Source organism: Lipotes vexillifer, unplaced genomic scaffold, assembly GCF_000442215.2.
Source record: "Lipotes vexillifer unplaced genomic scaffold, Lipotes_vexillifer_v1.1 scaffold1284, whole genome shotgun sequence".
NCBI classification, from domain to species: Eukaryota; Metazoa; Chordata; class Mammalia; order Artiodactyla; family Lipotidae; genus Lipotes; species Lipotes vexillifer.
In genome coordinates, this window is record NW_006786528.1 from 28,441 (window position 1) to 55,543 (window position 27,103).

Here is a 27,103-nt window from a genome sequence, read left to right on the forward strand (position 1 = left end):
CTTAACCCCTTGATATAATCTCAACAACTAAGGTTTGTCATTCTACTGTTAGAAACTGAGGAACTCAGAGGGGTGGGATCCCCACATCACCAAGTTCTAGTTTTGTGACAATGGACAAATTGCCTTTCTTTGCTTTACCTCCCTTATTAAGGAAAATATTTTATTTTATTTATATATATATATTTATTTATTTGCCATGCAGGATGTGGGATCTTACTTCCCCAACCAGGGATTGAACAGACCCCTGCATTGGAAGCTGGGAGTATTACATGTAAAAGATTGAAATTAGAACACTCCTTAACACCACACACAAAAATAAACTCAAAATGGGTTAAAGCCCTAAATATAAGGCCAGATAATATAAAACTCTTTCTTAGAGGAAAACATAGGGAGAACACTCTCTGACATAAATCGCAGTGAGATCTTTTTTGACCCACCTCCTAGAGTAATGAGAATAAAAACACAAATAAAAAACGGGACCTAATTAAACTTAAAAGCTTTTGCACAGCAAAGGAAACCATAAACAAGACAAAAAGACAACACTCAGAATGGAGAAAATATTTGCAAATGAAGCAACTGACAAAGGATTAATCTCCAAAATGTACAAACAGCTCATGCAGCTCAATATCAAAACAACAAAAAACCCAAACGAAAAATGGGCAGAAGACCTAATAGACATTCTCCAAAGAAGACATACAGATGGCCAACAAACACATGAAAAGATGCTCAACATCATCATTAGAGAAATTCAAATCAAAACTACAATGAGGTATCACCTCACACCAGTCAGAAGGGCCATCATCAAAAAAATCCATAAACAATAAATACTGGAGAGGGTGTGGAGAAAAGGGAACCCTCATGCATTGTTGATGGGAATGTAAATTGATAAGTCACTATGGAGAACAGTTATGGAGGTTCCTTAAAAAACTACAAATCGAACTACCATATGACCCATCAATCCCACAATTGGACATACACCCTGAGAAAACCGTAATTCAAAAAGACACATGCACCCCAGTGTTCATTGAAGCACTGTTTACAATAGCCAGGACATGGAAGCAACCTAAATGTCCATCAACAGAGGAATGGACAAAGATGTGGTACATATACATTATGGAATACTACTTAGCCATAAAAAGGAACAAAATTGGGTCATTTGTAGAGACATGAATGGACCTAGAGACTGTCATACAGAATGAAGTCAGAAAGAGAAAAACAAATATTGTATATTAACGTATATATGTGGATTCTGAAAAATAAATGGTATAGACAATCTTATTTACAAGGCAAATATAGAGACACAGACATAAAAAACAAATATATGGATACCAGGGGGGAAGGGGGCGATGAATTGGGAAATGGGAATTGACATATATACACTATTGATACTATATACAAAATAGATAACTAATGAGAACCTATTGTACAGGACGGGGAACTCTACTCGATGCTCTGTGGTGACCTAAATGGGAAGGAAATCCAAAAAGAGGGGATATATATATATATATATATGTATATATTGCTGATTCACTTTGCTGTACAGTAGAAACTAACACAATATTGTAAAACAGCTATACTCCAACAAAAATTTTAAAAAGCAACCTTGCAACACCCAAATACAATCAACAACCAAAATTCTTTTGAGGATAAAATGAGTTAATACATGTATTCTTAATCTAGACACCCTGGCTTTCCTCCTAGTTCTGATTAGCCCTGGATGCATTTTTTTTTTTTTTTTTTTTTTTTTTTTTTCCTTGCGTTATGCGGGCCTCTCACTGTTGTGGCCTCTCCCATTTGCGGAGCACAGGCTCCGGACGCGCAGGCTCAGTGGCCATGGCTCACGGGCCCAGCCGCTCCGCGGCATGTGGGATCTTCCCGAAACGGGGCACGAACCCGCGTCTCCTGCATCGGCAGGCGGACTCTCAAGCACTGCGCCACCATGGAAGCCCTGGATGCTTTTTTATATAGATTCCTTAGATATTTAGATACCCAGGAAGTAAACCAAACATAGGTTTATAAACTTAAATCTTTTTTTTTTTTTTTGCAGTACGTGGGCCTCTCACTGCTGTGGCCTCTCCCGTTGCGGAGCACAGGCTCCGGACGCGCAGGCCCAGCGGCCATGGCTCACGGGCCCAGCCGCTCCGCGGCACGTGGGATCCTCCCAGACCGGGGCACGAACCCGTGTCCCCTGCACCAGCAGGCGGACTCTCAACCACTGCGCCACCAGGGAAGCCCCTATAAACTTAAATCTTATTGATTTAATTCAGAGGAAGATAACTTCTTCAGTGTCTGCAATGCAGGCTCTACCCATCCCCTCACCGAAGTTCCCTTTGGGATTAGAATGTTGTTACGTGAGCAAAAGTCAGAACAGAAGGACTGGGGGGTGGGGAGGTGTCTTAAGATCTATTTCTTTGGGGCTGGATTAGAATTTAGCTCCCACATCTTTCACGACACACGCCAGTGAGGCTGCCTTTTCTACTTTCATACAGCCTTCCTGTTAATACACACTTATCTGTTGCTTCTGCTTCTGATAGGACAGCTAAAATGATTCGGGTTTTCTTTTCCACATTTAAGATCCAGAGATGCTATCTCCAGGCTTCCTGCCCCCATCAGTTGTGAGCCACCTCACTGAGTGGAACTCTGGGGCTCTGGTCAATAGCCTCAGAAATAAGTTGGCTGAAGTTAACTGTTAATTTTTTTCTGATCACGTTCCTTACCTCTAAGGAGTAACTTTCTTTGGGTGCTGGCTTTGCAGCACTTAACAATAACATGAGTTCATTACCTGAATTGATCTGGACTGAACAGGATTACTTCAGTACCAGTTTAATGACACATGATTGATAATTTGAGGGCTGGTAAGAAAAAAGCAAAAAGTGGACCTTGTGACATTATTTATGCTATTGTCCCAAGTGAAGTTTTTGCATCAATTTGACCAGAGGAAAGTGAGGGCTCCTGTGCTCAGAGCTCAACCTCCATCTCTGTGTCTTGGGACCTATGGCTTACTTTGAACCCATTTTTTCCCAGAAGCCCAGTATTTTCAGTGTGCAATTTTTCAGAACATGGGTTTCATTCAGGTTAACTGGGATCATGTTCTAGTGGAAACTTTTATCCAGTGACAAGTCATGCAACGCTCAAAAGAACTTTGCTTCGGGCTTCCCTGGTGGCGCAGTTGTTGAGAGTCCGCCTGCCGATGCAGGGGACACAGGTTCCTGTCCCGGTCCGGGAAGATCCCACATGCCGTGGAGCGGCTGGGCCCGTGAGCCATGGCCACTGAGCCTGCGAGTCGGGAGCCTGTGCTCTGCAACGGGAGAGGCCACAACAGTGAGAGGCCCGCATAACACAAAAAAATAAAAAACAAACAAAAAAAAGAACTTTGCTTCTGTGGAACTACATAAAAATGTTGATTTTAATACTAGATTTTTAGTATTTGTATACAATCAGTAAGTGCCCTGGTTTTGAGGGTGTAAGAAATATAACTTTAAGAGATATATATCTAGTTTTATATATGTACATATTTAACATAATTTAAAGGCCACATTTGAGGGTCTACAAGAAAGTCATTGAAAGAAGTCTTTGTATTATTCAAGTTTGAGAAACACTATTGTTTCTTTTTTATTCTTTAAATTATACATATGTATTTTACACTTTTTGGTATACTTCATGATAAACAATTTTTTCCATCTTAACCATTTTTTAAGTGTACAGTTCAGCGGTATCAAATACATTCACGTCGTTGTGCAAAAATCACCTGTGTCCACCCCCATAACTGTTTTCATCTTGTGAAACTGAAGCTCTATACCCATTAAACAATAATTCCCCGTTATTCCTTGCCCCCAGCCCCTGGTAACCAGCAATCTACTTTCTGTCTTTATTATTTTTTGTTTGTTTGTTTTTTGTTTTTTTTTTGCAGTAGGCGGGCCTCTCACTGTTGTGGCCTCTCTCGTTGCGGAGCACCGGACGTGCAGGCTCTGTGGCCATGGCCCGCGGGCCCAGCCGCTTTGCGGCATGTGGGATCTTCCCGGACCGGGGCACGAACCCGTGTCCCCTGCATTGGCAGGCGGACTCTCAACTACTGCGCCACCAGGGAAGCCCTGTCTTTATTATTTTGACTATTCTAAGTACTTCATATAAGTGGGATCATACAGTATGTATCTTTTTCTGACTGGCTAATTTCATTTAGCATAATGTCCCCAAGGTTCATCCATATTGTAAACATACTGCATAATATCCTTTCTTTTTAAGACTGAACAATATTCCATTGCATGTATATCCACATTTTGCTTATCTATTCGTCCACTGAGGGACACTTGCGTTGCTCCACTGCTTAGTTATTACGAATAATGCTGCTATGAACATGGGTGTACAAATATCTCTTTGAGATTCTACTTTCAATTCTTTGGGGTATATGCACAGAAGTGGAATTGCTGGATCATATAGTAATTCTATCTTTAATTACTTGAGGAAACACCATACTGTGTTCTGTAGTGACTGTACCAATTTCCACCAGTATTACACCAGGGTCCCAAATTCTCCATGTCCTTGCGAACACTCATATTCTATTTTTTTGATAGTAGCCATCCTAATGGGTGTAAGGTGGTATCTCGTTGCAGTTTTGATTTGCATTTCCCTAATAATTGGTGATGTTGAGCATCTTTTCATGTGTTTATTGGCCATTTGTATCTCTTCTTTGGAGAAATATCTATTCAAGTCTTATGCTCATTTTGAATCAGATTGTTCAGTTTTTTGTTGTTAAGGTTTTTTGTGAATTTTTGAATTTTATTTTATTTATTTTTTTATACAGCAGGTTCTTATTAGTTATCCATTTTATACACATTAGTGTATACATGTCAATCCCAATCTCCCAATTCATCACACCACCACCCCCATCCCCCGCCGCTTATCCCACTTGGTGTACATATTTTTGTTCTCTACATCTGTCTTAATTACTGCCCTGCAAACCGGTTTATCTGTACCATTTTTCAAGGTTGCACATACATGCATTAATATACGATATTTGTTTTTCTCTTTCTGACTTCACTCTGTATGACAGTCTCTAGATCCATCCATGTCTCTACAAATGACTCAGTTTCGTTCCTTTCTGTGGCTAATATTCCATTGTATCTATGTACCACGTCTTCATTATCCATTCATCTGTAGATGGTCATTTAAGTTGCTTCCATAACCTGGCTACTGTAAATAGTGCTGCAATGAACATTGGGGTGCATGTGTCTTTTTAAATTATGGTTTTCTCTGGGTATATGCCCAGTAGTGGGATTGCTGGGTCATATGGAAATTCTTAGTTTTTTAAGGAACCTCCATACTGTTCTCCATAGTGACTGTATCAGTTTACATTCCCACCAACAGTGCAAGAGGGGTCCCTTTTCTCCACACGCTCTCCAGCATTTGTTGTTTGTAGATTTTCTGATCATGCCCATTCTAACTGGTGTGAGGTGATACCTCATTGTAGTTTTGACTTGCATTTCTCTAATAACCAGTGATGTTGAGCAGATTTTCATGTGCTTCGTGGCCATGAAATGTATGTCTTCTTTGGAGAAATGTCTATTTAGGTCTTCTGCCCATTTTTGGATTGGGTTTTTGTTTTTTTAATATTGAGGTGCATGAGCTTTTATATTTTGGAGATTAATCCTTTGTCAGTTGATTCATTTGCAAGTATTTTCTCCCATTTTGAGAGTTGTCTTTTGGTCTTGTTTATGGTTTCCTTTGCTGTGCAAAAGCTTTGAAGTTTCATTAAGTCCTATTTGTTTATTTTTGTTTTTATTTCCATTACTCTAGGAGGTGGATCAAGAAAGATCTTGCTGTGATTTATGCCAAAGAGTGTTCTTTCTATGTTTTCCTCTAAGAGTTTTATAGTGTCCGGTCTTACATTTAGGTCTCTAATCCATTTTGAGTTTATTTTTGTGTATGGTGTTAGGGAGTGTTCTAATTTCATTCTTTTACATGTAGCTGTCGACTTTTCCCAGCACCACTTATAAAGAGAGTGTCTTTTCTACATTGTATATCCTTGCTTCCTTTGTCATATCTTAGTTGACCATAGGTGTGTGGGTTTATCTCTGGGCTTTCTATCCTGTTCCATTGATCTATATTTCTGTTTCTGTGCCAGTACCATATTGTCTTGATTACTGTAGCTTTGTAGTATAGTCTGAAGTCAGGGAGTCTGATTCCTCCAGCTCCGTTTTTTTCCTTCAAGACTGCTTTGTGTCTCCATACAAATTTAAGAATTTTTTTTTCTAGTTCTGTAAAAAATGTCATTGGTAACTTGATAGGGATTGCATTGAATTTGTAGATTGCTTTGGGTAGTCTAGTCATTTTTACAATATTGATTCTTCCAATACAAGAATACGGTATATCTCTCCATCTGTTGGTATCATCTTTAATTTCTTTCATCAGTGTCTTATAGTTTTCTGCATACAGGTCTTTTGTCTCCCTAGGTAGGTTTATTTCTAGGTATTTTATTCTTTTTGTTGCAATGGTGAAAGGGAGTGTTTCCTTAATTTCTCTTTCAGATTTTTCACCATTAGTGTATAGGAATGCAAGATATTTCTGTGCATTCATTCTGTATCCTGCAAATTTACCAAATTCATTGATTAGCTCTAGTAGTTTTCTGGTGGCATCTTTAAGATACTCTATACAGAGTATCATGTCATCTGCAAACAGTGACAGTTTTACTTCTTTTCCAATTTGTATTCCTTTCATTTCTTTTACTTCTCTGATTGCCATGGCTAGGACTTGCAAAACTATGTTGAATAATAGTGGCGACTGTGGACATACTTGTCTTGTTCCTGATCTTAGAGGAAATGCTTTCAGTTTCTCACCATTGAGAATAATGTTTGATGTGGGTTTGTCGTACTATGACTTTTATTATGTTGAGTTAGGTTTCCTCTATGCCCACTTTCTGAAGAGTTTTTATCATAAATGGGTGTTGAATTTTGTCAAAAGCTTTTTCTGCATCTATTGAGATGATCATATGGTTTTTATTCTTCAGTTTGTTAATATGGTGTATCACATTGATTGATTTGCATATATTGAAGAATCCTTGCATCCCTGGGATAAATTCCCCTTGATTGTGGTGTTTGATCCTTTTAATGTGTTGTTGGATTCTGTTTGCTAGTATTTTGTTGAGGATTTTTGCATCTGTATTCATCAGTGATATTGGCCTGTAATTTTCTTTTTCTTGTAGTATCTTTGGTTATTATTTGAGATTTTTCTTGTTTCTTGAGGTAGGCTTGTATAGCTATAATCTTCCCTCTTAAAACTGATTTTGCTGCATCCCATAAGTTTTGGATCATTGTGTTTTCATTATCATTTGTCTCTAGGTATTTTTTGATTTCTTCTTTGATTTCTTCAGTGACATCTTGGTTATTTAGTAATGTATTGTTTAGCCTCCATGTGTTTGTGTTTTTTACATTTTTTCCCCCGTTATTTATTTCTAATCTCATAACATTGTGGTCAGAAAACATGCTTGATATGATTTCAATTTTTCTTAAATTTACTGAGGCTTGATTTGTGACCCAAGATGTGATCTATCCTGGAGAATATTCCATGCATACTTGAGAAAAATGTGTAATCTGCTGTTTTTGGATGGAATATCTTATCATCAATTAAATATCTTATTATCAATTAAATCTATCTGGTCTATTGTGTCATTTAACCCTGTGTTTCCTTATTAATTTTCTCTTTGGATGATCTGTCCATTGGTGTAAGTGAGGTGTTAAAGTCTCCTTCCATTTTTGTGTGACTGTCAATTTCCTCTTTTATAGTTGTTAGCAGTTGCCTTATGTATTGAGGTGCTCCTATGTTGGGTGCATATATATTTATAATTGTTATATCTTCTTCTTGGATTGATCCCTTGATCATTATGTAGTGTCTTTCCTTGTCTGTTGTAACATTCTTTATTTTAAAGTCTATTTTACCTGATATGAGTATTGCCACTCCATCTTTCTTTTGATTTCTATTTGCATGGAATATCTTTTTCCTTCCCCTCACTTTCAGTCTGTATGTGTCCCCAGGTCTGAAGTGGGTCTCTTGTAGACAGCATATATATGGGTCTTGTTTTTGTATCCTTTCATTGATCCTGTGTCTTTTGATTGGAGCATTTAATCCATTCCCTTTTAAGGTAATTATTGATATGTATGTTCCTATTACCATTTTCTTAATTTTTTTTTTTTTTTCTGCGTTATGCGGGCCTCTCACCGTTGTGCCCTCTCCCATTGCCGAGCACAGGCTCTGGACGTGCAGGCCCAGCGGCCATGGATCATGGGCCCAGCCACTCCACGGCACATGGTATCCTCCCGGACCGGGTCACGAACCTGTGTCCCCTGCATTGGCAGGCAGACTCTCAGCCACTGCGCCACCAGGGAAGCCCTTAGGTTTGTTTTTGTAGGTCCTTTTCTTCTCTTGTGTTTCCCACTTTGAGAAGTTCCTTTAGCATTTGTTGTAGAGTTGGTGTGGTGGTGCTGAATCTTTTAGCTTTTCCTTGTCTGTAAAGCCTTTGATTTCTCCATCAAATCTGAATGCGATCCTTGCTGGGTAGAGTAGTCTTGGTTGTAGGTTCTTCCCTTCATCACTTTAAGTATATCATGCCACTCCCTTCTGGCTTGTAGAGTTTCTGCTGAGAAATCAGCTGTTCACCTTAGAGGAGTTTCCTTTTATGTTATTTGTCATTTTTCCCTTGCTGCTTTCAATAATTTTTCTTTGTCTTTAATTTTTGCCAATTTGATCACTATGTGTCTCGGCGTGTTTCTCTTTGGGTTTAGCCTGTATGGGACTCGCTGCGCTTCCTGGACTTGTGTGGCTATTTCCTTTCACATGTTAGGGAAATTTTCGACTATAATCTCTTCAAATATTTTCTCTGGTCCTTACTCTCTCTCTTCTCCTTCTGGGACCCCTATAATGTGAATGTTGTTGCATTTAATGTTGTCCCAGAGGGTCTCTTAGGCTGTCTTCATTTCTTTTCATTCTTTTTTCTTTATTCTGTTCTGCAGCAGTGAATTCCACCATTCTGTCCTCCAGGTGACTTATCCGTTCTTCTACCTCAGTTATTATGCTATTGATTCCTTCTAGTGTAGTTTTCATTTCAGTGATTGTATTGTTCATCTCTGTTTGTTTGTTCTTTAATTCTTCTAGGTCTTTGTTAAACATTTCTTGCATCTTCTCGATCTTTGCCTCCATTCTTTTTCCAAGGTCCTGGATCATCTTCACTATCATTATTCTGAATTCTTTTTCTAGAAGATTGCCTATCTCCACTTCATTTAGTTGATTTTCTGGGGTTTTATCTTGTTTCTTCATCTCATACATAGCCCTCTGCCTTTACATCTTGTCTATCTTTCCGTGAATGTGGTTTTGTTCCACAGCCTGCAGGATTGTAGTTCTTCTTGCTTCTGCTGTCTGCCCTCTGGTGGATGAGGCTATCTAAGAGGCTTGTGCAAGTTTCCTGATGAGAAGGACTGGTGGTGGGTAGAGCTGGCTGTTGCTCTGGTGGGAAGAGCTCAGTAAAACTTTCATTCGCTTGTCTGTTGATGGTGGGGCTGGGTCCCCTCCCTGCTGGTTGTTTGGCCTGAGGTGACCCAACACTGGAGCCTACCCGGGCTCTTTGGTGGGGCTAATGTTGGATTCTGGGAGGGCTCACACCAAGGAGTACTTCCCAGAACTTCTGCTGCCAGTGTCCTTGTCTTCATGGTGAGACAGAGCCACCCCCACCTCTGCAGGAGACCCTCCAACACTAGCAGGTAGGTCTGGTTCAGTCTCTATGGGGTCACTGCTCTTTCCCCTGGGTCCCAAGGCACACAGTACTTTGTGTGAGCCCTCCAAGAGTGGAGTCTCTGTTTCCCCCAGTCCTGTCAAAGACCTGCAATCAAATCCTGCTAGCTTTCAAAGTCTGATTCTCTAGGAATTCCTCTTCCTGTTGCCAAATCTCCAGGTTTGGAAGCCTGACATGGGACTCAGAAGCTGCACTCCAGTGGATGGACTTCTGTGGTATAATTGTTCTCCAGTTTGTGAGTCACCCACCCAGTAGTTATGGGATTTGATTTTATTGTGATTTCCCCACTCCTACCATCTTATTGTGGCTTCTTCTTTGTCTTTGGATGTGGGGTGTCTTTTTTGGTGAGTTCTAGTGTCTTCCTGTCAATGATCGTTCAGCAATTAGTTGTGATTCCGGTGTTCTTGCAAGAGGGAGTGAGAGCACGTCCTTGTACTCTGTCATCTTGAACCAATCTCTGAGAAACACCATTGTTTGATTGCTGTCTCTGTAATCTCCTTAGTTACCAATACCTTTAATCCTGTTTTGCGGCATACACTTTTGTGAAAAGCTGAGGTTTGGAAATTTATCAGTTAGCTATTGCCACAATAATGTTGCATACCCCTATGTTCTTAGCAGCACTGTTTATAATAGCCAAGACATGGAAACAAGCTAAATGTCCATCAACAGATGAATGGATAAAGAAAATGTGGTATATATACACAATGGAATACTACTCAGCCATAAAAATAGAATGAAATAATGCCATTTGCAGGAACCTAGAGATTATCATACTAATTCAAGTAAGTCAGAGAAAGACAAATACCATATGATATCTCTTATATGTGCAATCTAAAATATGACACAAATGAACTTATCTATGAAACAGAAACAGACTCACAGATATACAGAACAGACTTCTGGTAGGGGGGGTGGGTAGAGGATGGATGGATTGGGAGTTGGGGATTAGCAGATGCAAATTATTATATATAGACTGGAGAAACAACAAGGTCATACTATATAGCACAGGGAATTATATTCGATATCCTGTAATAAACCATAATGGAAAAGAATATGAAAAAGATGTAAATATATATATATGTATATATATATATATATATCTGAATCACTTTGCTGTTCAGCAGAAATTAACACATTGCAAATAACTATACCTCAATAAAATAATTTTTTTTTAAATGCTGCATAGCAAACCACCCGAAAACTTATTTTAAGCAACAGTCACCATTTATTCTCATAGCTGGCTCTGTTTTTCACTTCAGGTCTATAGATTAACTAGGGTGCCTCAGCTTTACATATTTCATTCTCCTTGGACAAGTCAGTTAACCAGGCAAAGGCACAAAAAGGAAACAGTAGAATCTTCTTAAGGCCTACACTCAAAACTGACACACTGCTACTGTAACCAAGCAGGACCCTATGGGGCCTTCCTGGGACAGTACTTCCCCCATAATCATCTGCTTTAGCTCCTCTCTGAAGTACATGGATAACAGTATTTGATGCACATTTCCTGAGTTGTTTTACAGATGTGAACCCCCCCCCCCCCGCAACAACCCCCACCAAATGGAAGATGTTAACTACTTGATGACCATGAACATGACCTCCTGGAGCCTAAGGACTGATAATGTTAACCCCTGTGACACCACCCTGTTATCTCACCATCAGCCAATCAGAAAATTATGCACGAGCTGATCACATACCCTGCAACCCCCCCTCCCTCACCTGGCTTTCTTTTTCTTTTTAACATCTTTATTGGAGTATACTTGCTTTACAATGTTGTGTTAGTTTCTGCTGTACAACAAAGTGAATCAGCTATATGTATACATATATCCCCATATCCCCTCCCTCTTGAGCCTCCGCCTCCCTCCCACCCTCCCTATCCCACCCCTCTAGGTCATCACAAAGCATTGAGCTGATCTTGTGCTATGCAGCAGCTTCCCACTAGCTATCTATTTTACATTTGGTAGTGTGTATATGTTGATGCTACTCTCCCATTTCATCCCAGCTTCCTGTTCCCCCCGTGTCCTCAAGTCCATTCTCTATGTCTGCGTCTTTATTCCTGCCCTACCACTAGGTTTATCAGTACCATTTTTTTAGATTCCATATATATGCATTAGCATAAGGTATTTGTTTTTCGCTCTGTATGACAGACTCTAGGTCCAACCACCTCACTACAAATAACTCAGTTTCATTCCTTTTTAGGGCTGAGTAATATTCCATTGTATATATGCAACACATCTTCTTTATCCATTCATTGGTCTATGGTCATTTAGGTTGCTTCCATGTCCTGGCTATTGTAAATAGTGCTACAGTGAACATTGTGGTACCTATATCTTTTTGAATTACAGTTTTCTCAGGGTATATGCCCAGTAGTGAGATTCTACCTCGCTTTTAAAAATGCTTTGCTGAAACCCTTCCAGGAGCTCAGGGATTTTTAGGGCATATGCCACCTGTCTCCTTGCATGGCCCTGCAATAAACCTTTCTCTGCTCCAAACTCCGTTTTGGTGTGTTTGGCCTCATTGTGCCTTGGGCACATGAACTTGCACTAACTTCCATTAACCAAAGCAAGCAGCCTAACCAAGTTCAAAGTCAAAGGATGGGGAAATACACTCCTCCCACCTTGAGACTATGGCAAGGGTATAGTTGCAAGAAGGAGTAATGGATTGGGGCCAATCATTTAGTCTACCATTGTCAGTGACTAGTTGGGAGTCCTGGATACTACCTTTGCCCTGTTTTTGCTAATAACACCTGAGCAGTTATATTGAGCAAAGTGTTTGCTGAAATAACTTTATGGTTCTAGACAAGCTAGGTGAGATTTTACACTGATTAAAGGGACAAAGGTTAACACATAAGCCTGGCTAGGAAGAATGAGTAACTTCTATCAGTGAGACCACAAGAACAGCAATGTGCTAGGAACTGAAATGAAAGCCAATCATCCATGTCCTGAAATCATTCAAAATTTCTTAAATTTCTGTTGAATATACTCCTCATCATTATACATGTATACATATGTATACACACAAATACATTGAAGTTTACAATAATATAATTTGTATATGTTTAAAGTGTACATTATTTTCATGAGTGTTGTGCTGGTTTCTATTTTATATCACAAAGTCCTGAGTGACAGGAATTGTTCACTATTTTTATTTATATGGTAGAAACTAAATGTTACAAATTTATTCCATCTTCATGATTACAAACATTACAGGCAAGTTGGGTAAACAAGGCAAATAAAGCAATCTCTTTTCTCCTATTTAACCAGATGCAACATTTTGACATTTTTATGATATGCAGGTTGTCTTAATTCATTCACAGCTCATTGACTTATTTTGAAATCCAGCAACAGCAAACTTTGAAATGTGGGATCTTCCTCTATAGCTACTCCAAGTTAATTCCTGAACTACACTGTGAACTCAGAAATGATATTCACTGAAACACTCTTGAAGCTTTCACATCTTAATCTGACACCTCTTATTAAAGCAGGGAACTGTCTGTTAAAGACTGTCTTCTTAGCTAACCCAAGCCACCAGCAATCTTAACCACTAAGTTACTACATAAAAGTAAACAGCTCCTAATAAATGGAATATTGCCTGCCGTATCAGTAAACAAAGGATGTCACAGTCATCAGTGATTGCAGCCAAGCAGCCACCAAGGAAGGTGAGCTGGTGACCCCTGAGGGAACTCAGGAAGGAAACAAAGAATACCTGCCATTTAGCAGTCATCAGACTGCAGCCACTCCCTAAGGTGAGCCCTGAGGAAACTCAGGATGTGAAAACACTGGATACTGGCCCCAGATAGCTTAGGTGCATATCAAAAGAATGATTTCAGTGAGCCCAGATTCTTGACTCTTCCCATACACAGGAAAGCGCTAAACTCCATTTGGGATTTCTGGTTTTCTTTAGTTAACAGTAATCTTTGATGTTCCCACTACCTGCCCTTTGTTGCAAACGCCTCCTCAGGGTTACTTGAAATGCTGCCTCCCTGGCTTGAAGTTCTAAAAACTTTCTGCCAAATAAAACATAATTCTCAACTTCTAGATTGTGAATAATTTTTTAGTTGACACTCCAAGCATTGACTGAAACTGTTGTGCCAGATCCTTTTTCAGAGCATTCTCTCCCTGATAGAGAGGTCCTAACCAGCTCTTTGCATGAATGGTGACTCCAGTACAGTGTACCTACTGTCCAGAGTATAAACAGAGAGGTCAGGTAATCCTAGTCATCCTGAGTAGTTCAACAGTATTTACATACAAGGTATATTTTAAGCTGATCCCAGACCAAGTATTGCAACTGTAATCCCAAGAAGTCGTTCATTTTTAGCACTCTGAGTTCCTGCAAGATGCCAGGGCAAGTGAGAAACCGCCTCAAATCAAAGAGTTCATCATCTTCAGAAACTTGGGGTGGTGGTCGTGGTGGAGGAATAAAATTCCTCCTTCTAAACACATCACATCAATGGGTCTTCAGTCTTAATTGCTAAAATCCAGAGTCCTCAATCCCGATTTGAGAAGCCCATTTTCAAGATGAAGAGCTTTCAGTCTTCTATTTGCCATGGCCCATGAACGCAAGTCCTTCTATAAGAATCTCCGCTTTTATTGCTTTCTGACACACCGCTGAAGATGTCGTTGTGCGGTTCCAGGAGCTGATCCCTTTGAAGAACTTCTACGCCAACCAGCGGTGGAAGCCCCAGTGGTACCTCAGCCTCGCGTTGGTGCTCGTGAAGGCAGTGGCGATGGCGGTGCGATCTGAAGTCATCGCCTGCTCATTAATTTCTCTTCCTAATTCTCAACCCTTCTTTTGAGACACAGCTGGGTACGTTCACTTTAAATCCTTCTCCAAAAATGCCTCAAGGTCAAATTTCAAATAGGGTGGTTAAGGTAGGGCTCAGAGAGGCGTTGACAGGTGAGGAGTGGATGGGGGTAGAGGAGGGCATTGCAGGCAGGGAAAACAGCCAGGACATTATTATAAATAACTGTGATGTCTTGTGATACTCAGTAAGATTCAATGCATGTTGGAGCCATTGTTATGCTAATTCTTTCCCAAGAGGTTTTGATTCCGGAGGAGAGAACCGCGGGGGTCGGCGGGGACTTTCTTAGCCTGAAAGGTTAACACCGGCAGCTGCAGGGGAAGGCTCTTTACGGCTTGGTGGGGCAGACCTTGGCTGTAACCCGCAACGGCTGGGACTCGCCAATCTGCCGAGTCCTGTTGCCCAATGTGCCCGGAACAAGAGCCTGGGCGCAAATCCTGTTTCTCGGCGGCCCCAACCTCCTGCGACCTCGGTGTCCAATCAGTGCAAAGGTAAACATTCGATACGGAGTCGGCTGGGAAGTCAGTCGGGTAGCCGCTAGACCACCCAGTGCGCAGCGGATGGTAAGGCTCCCGTCAGGCCACGGCTAGCCTTGCCCTTCCCGGATCGCTCATCCACCCCCTTTCGGCCACGCCCTCGCCGCGATAGGCCGAGCGTCTGGGCCGGGTCGCGACGCGATTGGCCGGGACGACGGGACGCCGGCCCCAGACGTGCCACGTGTACGTAGGGGCCAGCCGGAAGGCTAAGGCTGGAGCTGACGCGGCCGGGTTTGGCCGGGCCGGGCTAGGCGATGGCGACCGTGGAGCGGGACGGGGATCAGCTGTCCACGCGGCCAGCCCTAGAGACCGAGGGGTTGCGCTTCCTTCACGTCACGGGTGAGTCGGCGCGGGCCGCAGGGCAGCGGGTTTGTGTCGCCACCCTCGGCGCGCCGCCATGTTCGGTGAGTCGTTCTCCTCTGCCCTACGGGCCGGACCTGGCCGGGAGCCGGTATTGGCGCTGAACACGCAGGCCCGGGCGGTGGTCCCGAAGCGCGCATGGAGGCCCTCCCAGAGCGGTGCTTCCTCGGGCGTTGCGGTCGGCCCTTTATTGCGCGAGTTCTTTACTTTATGCGAACCAAGCCTTCCGGGTTTGCGGTTACTGGGGTCTCTCCGCCCTTGGCGTGTGCCTTCAAGCCTCAGCCCCTCGACTCCGTACCCCCACGCACGACCCCAAAATCCGGCGTTGTGTCAGCCCACCATGGGCACCCCTTTCTATATGTAGTCTGGATCTGAAAGGCCTTTGCCCTCCTGAGTCGGATACACTTCCCTTCACCCCTCAAAACCCAGCTGGCGTGCCCTACGTCCTCCGGACTTGCCCCAGGTAGCTGAGAAGTCCCTTCTCAGTGATCCATGAATTGTTGTACTTCTCGCTATTTTAACTGCCTACTTAGGTCTTCAGCTACACCGTGAAGGTTTTGAGGACAGGAGCTACGATTATTTTGCTTTTGTTTAATGTTATAGAAAAGTCCAGTGGTAGTATCATTTTTAGTTTCTTGAAAACTATTTTCTTCTTTTCAGTGGGCTCCCTGCTGGCTACCTATGGCTGGTACATCGTCTTCAGCTGCATTCTTCTCTACGTGGTCTTTCAGAAGCTCGTCACCCGGCTGAGGGCCTTGAGGCAGAGGCAGCTGGATCGAGCTGCCGCTGCTCTGGGTTAGTGCCTCATAACAAATGAAGGCGTGGCTTTACGCCTACTTATTTTAGTATTTAAAAGTTAGTCTGTTGAGAGTAAGAGGTACGTTTCTGATCTGTGTGGGAAGAAAACTATTTTATGCTTAGGAAGTTGGTTTTGGTGATTTGCAATAGTGTTGTTTTGTTTTGTTTTAATTTCAGAGTTTTTGATGGGATAAAAAAACCACTTGATGGTGTAGAGAGCACTCACTGCATATCTTGTTGCATGGTTTTTCATTTACAGGAGAGATTAAAGTGAAGACTTCACAGCTGCTCCGTACTTATGGGTCTGCCTACTAAGTCTCATTTATCTCTAGAACCATCGTGAGTGACAAACTCAGCCTTAGTTATTCACATCCACCGCATTTTGATTTTCACAACTTACTCATCAGTCCTGATATCAGATTACACCTGCCTGTTTCAAAAACTTATTCCCTCTAAAACAGTAGCTTTAACTAGTTAGAAGCTACAGTTTCTGAGGACATATTTAAGAGAAATGTTAAGTGTCTTGAGAATAGCAGTATAATTAAATAAATACAAATCATCAGTCATCTGAGCCACCACAGTTACTGAGGTTGGGGAGGAAAGCAAACATAATACAAAAGTAGTCATTAGTAGAAAGACTTAGAAAATTCCTTCACTCTTCTCTCCCATGAAACCTTGGGGTCCTGCCATTATCTCAGCATTTTTGGTTGTTGGCTGTATATCCAACAAAAAGTACAAAGTACAAAGAAAATCTTGCTTAAGTTGCAGGGTTTTGTGAAGTGGATGACTGGTTTAGAGAACAGTCACCTGGTACAGCCATCCCTTGCTCTGTGAGACCTGCTGACAACTGAAGAGTAGATTTATAAGATAATGGGATGGACATCTCAGAAGAGGATTTTGTTGTAATGAAGCACTGCAAAAAGTATATGTGCAGTGAAAGGTGTTACCTTGTGTTGTACAATTTTGTTAGAAAAATTAGGTTAAAAAAGTCCACACATAATTAATTTTATTCTAAGAATGATCCAACAGTTCCAAATGTTACCACAATTCACATTTCTATAAAGTGGAACTATAATTTTATTTTTAAAGATAAAGGTCTAGTCATCTCTGTCACCACAGACACACCCCTGTGCTACTTTGGCCCCTGTTTTACGTGGATTCAGTTAGGTGACCTGTTTCCACTGCTAACTATCTATAAGTAATGATGATTGCATATCCTTTGGATGATACTGATGTGAACATATAAGTTCTAGTTTGTTTCCTTGTTTACAAAATTAGTCAAACCACTGCCTAGTTCCGTTTAGTGCTCCTTAAACACAGTGGTCTGAGTAAAATAGAGAACTTGATTGTGTATTTATATAATTTGCTTTGTTTACTAAACCAGATAAAAACAGATACCTGGGGTGGTCATTTCTATTAATGCTAGCTGGAAGGATTTTTCTTTTTTTTTTTTGCCTGTAAAAACAAGGATAAAATACCTAATGATCTTTACCTCTTTCTGGTATAGACCTGGGCTAATTAGGTGATGGCTAATGATCAGAAAACTTTATCTTTCCTTGGTTGTCTTCTAGAATTCTGGTCAACCTAGAGACTGGGTGTTAGGAGGTATCCAGGTTGTGGAATGGAATCTCACTGGCCGTCAGACCACTTATATTTCAGTCTCGGAGCCCATGCCAGACTCTCTGAGTTGGAATTGCTCAGGGAGCCCAGAAATCTGTCTTGAACAGAGTTTTCTGATGCTTTGGATATTTAACAAGGGCTATGAACTGTGGCGATGGGATAGTCCACTGCCCCCCCCCCCCCCCCCTGGGGCGTGGTGACATCACCGATTCCCGCCTTCCAGTTGTCCCTTCTCTGGTTCCCGTAGTGAACCCTCCCCCCCCCCCCCCCCCGCTTAAGCAGTAAAATATATGTAGAAGAATAGACTTATTCATGTAAAAGTATATTCTTGCATTGCCTGACTTCTGTACACTTCTAATAATATAGACCTCAAGAGTTTTCATTTTATATTACACAAGGTGCTTTATCCCAATTTTTTTCTGATATTTTAGAACCTGATATTGTTGTTAAACGACAGGAGGCTTTAGCAGCTGCTCGTTTGAAAATGCAAGATGAATTAAATGCACAAGTTGAAAAGCATAAGGAGAAACTAAGACAGGTATGAACTGGTTTTAGTTTGAATACATGATATTTGAGGTTTAGTGGGTAAAAGTGTGTGTGTGCATGGGCATGCGCATTAGGATGGATACAAAGAATAACTATTTCAGGCCGAATCATTTCCACTTAGCTAAGTATTGCTCATCATGTTTTCCTTGTGCAATTTCTTACTGTTTAGGGGGGAAATACTCTTAAAGAAAGGTGTCTTGTATTTATGTTTTTACTTTTAAGTGGTTCCCTCACAGCAGCATTTCATCCAACAAAACTGTTTGCTGTGTACAGGAGCCATACCACCAGACACACAGAACACACATTCAGCCTCTTGCTCCATGGTTGGTCTCAAGCCATGCATGTCATATGACCTGGCTTGGTGCGGCTGCTCTTCAGTGGATTGAAGGAGAGCCAGGGGAGGGTGGCGATGGGCTCAACCCAGGGTCAAGATGGAGAGCAGGAGATGGAGTTTTGAAAGATTTTTTTAAAGACACATGGTTTGGTTGTAGGGGTGGTAAAAGGTTTTGGGGGGTGGGGGGAGGAAGAACCAAAGGCTGCTATTGAAGTGACCTGAGCAGCCAGGTGGGTTGTGCTGCTCTTCACAGGAGTAAGGTCACCCACCAGGTTGGACCCATTCTCTGTAACTGAAACAACCAAGTGTAGACTTTGCTTTCTAGTTTCAGTGCAGATGTTTCTGGGCCCCTCTTTTTCTCCTCAGAAGGAAGCCAGAGAAGTTGGTCTTCCTCCTGGTCTTACATGTGTCTCTGGTGTTTCCAGTATGGAGTACCTTTCTGCCACTGCTGGTTCTGCATGGTCATCCAGTACATGACTGGTCTCCACAGCTTGGCTGGAGCCCAGAGGGAAAGGACAGAATAAGACAACACCTACTACACACATTCGGCCCTCTTGGTCACCTTTCTCAGCAGCCTTCTTCAGTGTTCAGTGGGTTGCCCATCTTCCACTTAAATAGTCACTAACCTAAAATGTACTAGCACATTCCTGTTATTTATGTAGTTTTCTAAACCACATGAGGTTAAAACAAATTCATGATACAAAAATCTGTAGTATGAAAATTAAGTCTCTGCCTTCCTTGCTCCCCTATCTACTGCTGCCCAAGCATTCCATGTTAAGCTTTTTAGGTATTTTTCCAGAAACATTTTATCCATATATAAACACATGCATGTATTATTTTTACATAGAAATGGCAGCATAGTATACATAGATGCCATTTTTAAGCAGTTTTAGTTTTTTCCTTTGCTGATTTCCAACCATCTGTTTTGTTTCTGGAGCTATAGAGTAAGTTGAATTCCTTCTACATGTCAAAATTAATGACTTGAGGGTCTGGGTTTTTTGCATAAGTAAAACAGCCTGATCATTTATCCAATTTGTTGATGTAGCTGAAAAAAAATTTTTTAAAGATTATTTTTAAAAATTGTAATGTGCGCCTCCTAAAATTGGAGAGAGGATAGAAGCCTATGTCCAGTTTTAAAGTTGTAGTTCTGTATATTTAACAAACTCAACAAACAGAATCTGCCTGACTCACAGTTCAGTCAGCTGTCTTGTTTGTGGTCTCAGGATTTGTCAGCAGTGTTCCATTCTGGTGTTTTCCATGTTAGCTATGAGCATAAAACAACCTTCAGATCAAGAGACTGTTTCCTCTTTGACCTCCTGTACCTGCAGACAGTGGAAGCATGAAGGGACAGACATGTGGATTTAGCAGTGATGAACCCTGAAAGCCATCGAGAAATTCCTGGATATGTGCTTTCTAAGGCATCTTCTTGCATATCTTTGTGATATCACAGTTTAATTGGAACCAGAATGAACTAAAGTTTGGGTCTGGATTCTACTGGGAATAGAGAGTTAGTGAATTTTGTGTGAACTTAAGTTGCAGTACCCAGTTGTTCTTCAAGGAGGAGGAAGCAGAGTCAGAGACCCAGGGCACTGTGTTTCCCTCCTGCTTACTGCATAATTACTGTATAAGCTTTCTCAGGTGCTCATTGTTGGACATAGTTTTCTGCTGAGATTAGTTTTCCTTTATGCTCCCATAGTATTTGACTTTCAAAGAACTTTCAAATCTGCTCTCATTGGATCCTCATAGCCTTTGAAGTAGAGGGGTTAAGTGACTTTGCTCAGGTGACACAACCAGGTAGCAACAAAGCAGGCCTGCCAGCCACATTCACCCTTTCCAGGTCAGCGTTATTCTCCATTACCAAAAATGCCCAGTTTAGAAGAAGAGTCGGTATTCTTTTCTCTGTAACACTTTTTGCTTTCTTTAATAGTATACAAAAACAAAAGGTTCTGTTGGTGAGTTAAACTCACACCACTAGATGACAACTGTTTTATTAACTGAAGAAAGTGCAGGTGAAGGTGTGTTTTGAAGGACATTTAGATTAAAAATTATCAAAATTACATTTTCTTTGAGAAAGATGGTAGCTTATGAATTCATTCTGTACAACATGTGATTCTCCTCAGCTTGAAGAAGAGAAAAGGAGACAGAAGATTGAAATGTGGGATAGCATGCGAGAAGGAAAAAGTTACAAAGGAAATACAAGAAAGCCTCAGGTGATGTAGCCTTTGGCCTAGTGGATTTTTTTCAAGTAGAAGATTCCTAGAGTAGAATGTGTTTTTTTTTGTTTTTTTTTTTAAAAATAAATCTGTCCATTTATTTTTAGCTGCATTGGGTCTTTGTTGCTGCGCACGGGCTTTCTCTAGTAGTGGCAAGCTGGGGCTACTCTTCGTTGGTGGTGTGCGAGCTTCTCATTGCAGTGGCTTCTCTTGTTTGTGGAGCACGGGCTCTAGGCGCATGGGTTTCAGTAGTTGTGGCATGCGGGCTCAGTAGTTGTAGCTCATGGGCTTTGTTGCTCCACGGCATGTGGGATCTTCCCGGACCAGGGCTCAGACCCGTGTCGCCTTCATTGGCAGGCGGATTCTTAACCACTGTGCCGCCAGGGAAGTCCCTGGAGTAGAATGTTTTTAACTAGATTCTTAAGCCTGTGTATGTTCAAACAGGAAGAAGACAGTCCTGGGCCTTCTACTTCATCAGTCATCCCCAAGCGAAAATCTGACAGAAAGCCCTTGCGGCGAGGAGGTAAGTACCAAACATCAAAGCATTCTGAACAATTACAGGATACACTTACCTTTAAAAACAAGATTCTTTTTCCTTGTTTCATTGTCCATAAATTGAGATTAATTCCTAAGTTTAGGATTATGAAGATTAAATAAAAGAATCAGATGCAAAGCAGCCCTCAATGGCTGGAAGTCACCAACGTGCTGAGCCCTGTGGGCCTTGGGTAAGGATGTGGGCTCAAGTCCTGTTTCCAGGAGGCCTATAACCTCCTTGGCCTCACAAAAGTCAGCATTTGATTGGCAGTTGAAAAAGGAGGTCACTCGAGGCCGTCAGGAAATAATTGGGATGGTTGCACTTGTATTTTAGTATTCTCACTTGATCCCACACAGTCCTGTAAGGGGAGTGGTAAGTGGGGCGAGGAATAGTTTGCACATATTGCAGATAAGTTTGTCAAGGGGCTAGGACACAGGGGTTTTGGTCTTTCCAGCCAGGGCCACCTTGTTTCTTACAAATAACTTTCTCAAGGAGGCATGGACATGTTCATTCAGGGAGCTTCTGCATGCAACATCCTTGAGCCCTCTAACCGTAGCAGTCTGTCCTTATCCCATCCTTAAGGACTTTCACGTCCTTTGGGGAAGACAGGACTCCCACACAAATGAAAATGAGTAACCTTTGTGATCTGCCAGGAGTTCCCCGTTAATCCTGAGAGAGGGGAGGGCAAAGGCATTAAAATACTTTATGTAGGAACCAGTTTTTGGCTAAAGACTATCCTCTGTTCGGGAGAGGGGTTTTCTGTGGGGAGGTGCTGCAGAGGCAGGTGTGGAAGCCTGGCTGGCCTCTTGGAGGACTGTCAGGAGTCTGGAACCTGGGCTCTGTGCAGACTGGACACAAGCTGGACTGGGATCTGACAAAACCCAAAGCTGGCTTGCTGTAGGGAAGTGGTGTGTCTGAAAAGGAAATGCTTTTTTGAGTCTTTTTCTTGCTCCAAGCAAGGAATAGTCTTCCAAGACTATTTTTCAGAGCAAAGAGTGGTGGTATTTAGGAGAGAATTGTAGAAAATGGAATGCATGCAGAGCTAGGGGCTTTGACTGGCCTGGCTTTACAAATAAGGAAACTGAGACACAGGGAGTTAGTGACCAAAGATTCTATAGTAAGTAAGGAGCAAAACCACCTCATTTAAGGTCTTGCTAGCTCTAAAGCCTGATCAATCAACCTGGTTGCCAAATGTTCATTAACTTTAGGAAGCTAATGAATGGTCAGGGATGGGGTTGGGGACTGGGGCATGTGGATTACCCAGTTCTGACTGGTGGAAGTAACGAGTTCCATTCTTTTTGATTTTGGTTTTTTTAATTTATTTTGTGTAGGTTGAGTTCTTATTTGAATGTATACATTATATTAAGCACTGCAGTTAGAAGCCTTTATATACTTCAATCCAGCCATCTTGAGAGGTTTTTTGGGCAAATTTTTTTGTGTGTTTTGGGTAGTTTTTTGTGTTTGGAGAGTTAAAACAGAGAAGCTGAATGGCTTGTTTTATTCCCACCAGAAAGTCAGTTCAAACTGCAATGACCATGTACATTTTTTTGTCATAGGGTAGCTGAAAGTTGTATGAAAATGTTTGTGAGAATAGAATCCATATCTTTGCAGTGCTTTGCACGTCAGGCTCACCATTTTATGTTTGATACACGACATTTCCAGCACTGTTCTGCTCCTTTTTTCTTGTCACAGGTTACAACCCTTTGTCTGGTGAAGGAGGTGGAGCCTGCTCCTGGAGACCTGGACGCAGAGGTCCATCGTCTGGTGGATGAGGCTAAGAATCTTGTTAGTGTTGCTTTTGACACTAGCAAGATGAATCCTTAACCCTTGACTCAATTGCCTTATGCACGCTTTTCACAGTGACTACCCAGGGGGAGGGGGCTTTCTTTCTGTTCTTAACTGCATCTGTGTCTTCAAGGGTTGAAGGCAGCATAGAGCATGGACGTGGCCACTAGGCAGTAGTTGCAGTTGGTCACACTGCACTGAAGCCAGTGACTGTGTTCACTGATTTCATGGGTCATTGCTAGTTGATAGCTAAAGGCCTCCAAGTGATTGGTGATCTTGATAAAAGAGACCTGGCAATGATCAAGTTAACAGGTCCTTGCTGGTAGGACAGTCTCTGTGACAGGTTGCGTTGAATGATGTCTTCCTTGTAAATGGTGAGCCCACCAGCGAGGATTACTGATGCAGAGAGTTGATGGGGTTGTTTCTGTATATTTATTTTTATGTACAGAGCTTTGTTAAAAAAAAAAAAGAAACTCAGTATTAAAAAAAATTTGCAAGGAACATTTTCAGCATCTTTATCAAATTTAAGGAAATTTCATTATGAACTTGAATTTGTCTATCTAATATTACACAGCTTTTTATTATTCATAATCTCCCACTAATATTACTTATTTTCCCTTCTCACTATTCCTCACCTGCAATGAGCATGGCAAGTGGCAGATAGCTGTAGTGATTTTCAGAGTTGGCAGGTCCTTGGGGTTTATCCACAAAATCAGGCACTTGGAGTTGAGTTTCTGAATTAAGAGGATAAAGAAACATCTTGCCTAGAGGTACCTCAGGGGCCAGTGAGGTTTCTGGGAGCCCTTTGGGTCATCTCTCTTGCACTCATTTCTTATGTCCTTGTCTAGAATCTCTGTCAAGTATGCTATAAAGGGCCTGATAGTAAATATTTTAGACTTTGCAGCTGCATAGTCTTTATTTTTTTACCTTTTTAAAGGATTGTTAAAAACATTTAAAAATTCTTAGCTCATGGGTTGGATTTGTCCTGCCTGCTATAGTTTGCTGATCCCTGCTTCACATCAAGATTGTAAGAAGGAACAAAATTTAACCTGCAGAATAGTGATGATTAGCTGGGAAAGTATTCCAGAAAGGTCTCATACAAATTAATCAACATATGTTGAGTATGTGAAATACTCTGTAGTTGTCTCTTGACATATATAAAGGAAAAATATAGTCTGGTCTTAGGGGGTTTAAAATCTCTTGGGGAGGGCTGGAGGGAGTGAAAACAGGATTTTGAAGACAGTGTGATTGCAAACAAATGGGCTGGAGTAGTCAAAATCAAGTATTTGAGTCTGGAGACATTTGAGTGAAATTTTGAGTGGAGGAATGTGGGAGTTCCTGACAGAAGAGAGGGTCATTGAAAACCAGGGTGGGTCTCCTGAGGTTTAGGAAAGCCCTTGAACCTTTATCTGAGTTACCAGTTTTTACCCAGATTGGCTTTCCACCAGCATGGAAGACTCACAACACGGGAAGTTTTAGACTTAGGTTAAAATATTCCACCCATGTTTGTTATTTACATATAGAGAGATTCCTGTAGGAACTTTTATTTAAAGAATTCTTCCTTTAATGTATTTCCTGTAGCTGAAAACTTGTGTTAAGCAGCTCTCAACTATTCATTTTAGAAGTAGAAGGGCATGTTTCAGTACACTATTAGCTGTGACTTTTCCCTCAAACCTCATTTTGTTGCCATAAATTTAGGAATTATCAAGTCAGGGACACATAGGAAGAAACAATGACTTCTGTGTATCCACCTTGCAACTGGCACCATGAGGTGGTGGTGGAGGGGGTGGTGCAATGTGGAGAATTGATTGGGAGATAATAAAGGGGAGAAGGAAACTAATTTGTGTAATAGCATTTGAAGAGCACTTGCTGTGTGCCAGGCACATACATTTATAGTTAATCCTCACTACAATCCTGTGAGGTAGGTACATCTAATTAACCTTGGTTTTCAGAAACTGAAGCTTAGAGGGTCAACTGGTCCAAGGCGCTGATCACTATAGTCTACTTTGTCCTTGTGTTCCTAATAGCCAAGAGCCATAGATAACCAAGATGGGAGCTTGATCTGGCTAATGAAACAGTTACCATGTGGAATAGTGAATACTTGGGTGAAAATTGTGTGCTATAAGTCTAGGGCAATAAGCATTTCAGAAGGGTGGACCAGAAGACATAGGAGATATCTCTTGCCAGAAAAGATAGGTCCTGTGCTGATATTGAAAGAATGAGGAAGTGGGGCCAGAACCTGAGGCCTGTGGGAAAGAAGGGATGGGTCAGAGCTGTGTCAGACCGGCAGAACACTGCCTCATGCCTCAATGGAGGGGTGCAGCTGAGATCACAGCATGAACCCAGTATAGACTGCCAGCAGCTTGAAACTGATGCAATAGACACTTGAGAGCTATTAAGGTTTAAATGATGAATGAGTTACCCAGTCTATCCTGGTCATGGAGCAACATTAGTAAATGTGGGGCAAAATATGCACAGACCTTCAGCTGAAACTTTCTGGTGGCTAGAATTGTGTCCTTGGCCAAATGCACCTGCCTCTGCAGGAGGAGAAAGGAACTATTCCCTCCTTCTCAAGGACCATTCTTCCCTCGCTTCCTCCCCTCCACCATGCCATCAAGTCTTTCTCATGAGAACAAAGCCACATCACATACCCAAAGCCCTGGTTCCCTCTGGTGCTCTAGAGTGAGCTTTGAGTTGTCTTCACTCATCAGGAACAGATTAATGCTGCTTAATGCTAAAGATGCTATTCCTGGATCATTCTCTTTCATGCCCCAGTGGAGTTTTTGGTTTTGTCTTAAATTTTGACTTGCCAGCACTTGACCCTCCTTGCAGCACTCCCTTCTCTTGCTTTCCATAACACCACACTCTCTGGGTCTTTACTCCCAAGACAGCCCACACCTCTCTCCTGTGCGTACCCTGCCCAGTGCTTCTAGTCTTCTTGAACAAGTTCCTGTATTCTCTCTCCAATTTCTCTTCCATTTGCTGTTACATCTGTTCCACAAAAGCTCTTCTTAAGTTGATGTGTCTGATAATTCTTGGTACTCATCATTTGCAGTAATTGAGCACTCCTTGAAAAGCACTATTCTCTTCTGGGACTCTGCACTTGTCTGGTTTACTCCTGCCTTTCTGATCAGTCTCTTGCTGCTTTTCCTGATCTTCCTGACCTCTAAATGCCGAAGTTAAAGAAAGTTACAAAAGGAGTTAGAAAAGGCAAAAAGGTGTAAGCATCACTGTAATGCCACTCGATGTGAGTGGCATTGGAGAAACCACAAATGTATGATGTCGTGATTAGGCAAATTGGTATATGCAGCTTGAAGTAAAATGTCAGCATATTGTACCCCAATTCAAATACTGTATCTCAAAAGAACTTAGATAGAAAATGATGCTGTGCTCTGGGAAACTGAAAACTCAAGTCAGTCTGGTGATGAAGAAGATGCTGTAAACAGCGCAGACACGTGCCCTGCCCTCGTGGACCATGCGATGCATTTGGGGGAAGATGAGCATCACACAGTTACAAAAATAAATGACTGGAGATAGCAAAGCGTGGCAGAGTAGAAAGACGTGAGCTCATCCCTTCTTAACACTGAAATAACAACTACTGAACAACCATCAACAAAAAAAAAAAATGCTGGAACCTACCAAAAAAAGATACCCTATACCCAAAGACAAAGAAGCAGTCACGAGATGGTAGGAGGGGCACAATTGCAATAAAATAAAATCCCATACCCACCAGGTGGACAACCCACAAGTTGGAAAATAATTAGAATACAGAAGTTCTCCCACAGGAGTGAAAATCCTGA

The 27,103-nt window shown here is 41.6% G+C and overlaps 1 protein-coding gene across 1 annotated transcript; it reads left to right on the forward strand.

Annotated features, from left to right (window-relative positions):
* Positions 1-15,366: 15,366 nt before the first annotated feature.
* SELENOS (selenoprotein S) lies at positions 15,367-23,907 on the forward strand. Its single transcript, XM_007458854.1, is given in 7 exon segments — positions 15,367-15,451; positions 16,133-16,267; positions 18,322-18,428; positions 20,891-20,980; positions 21,428-21,506; positions 23,211-23,245; positions 23,247-23,907. Coding segments are annotated over 7 exon segments (627 nt in total). The 3' UTR covers positions 23,343-23,907.
* Positions 23,908-27,103: the final 3,196 nt, after the last annotated feature.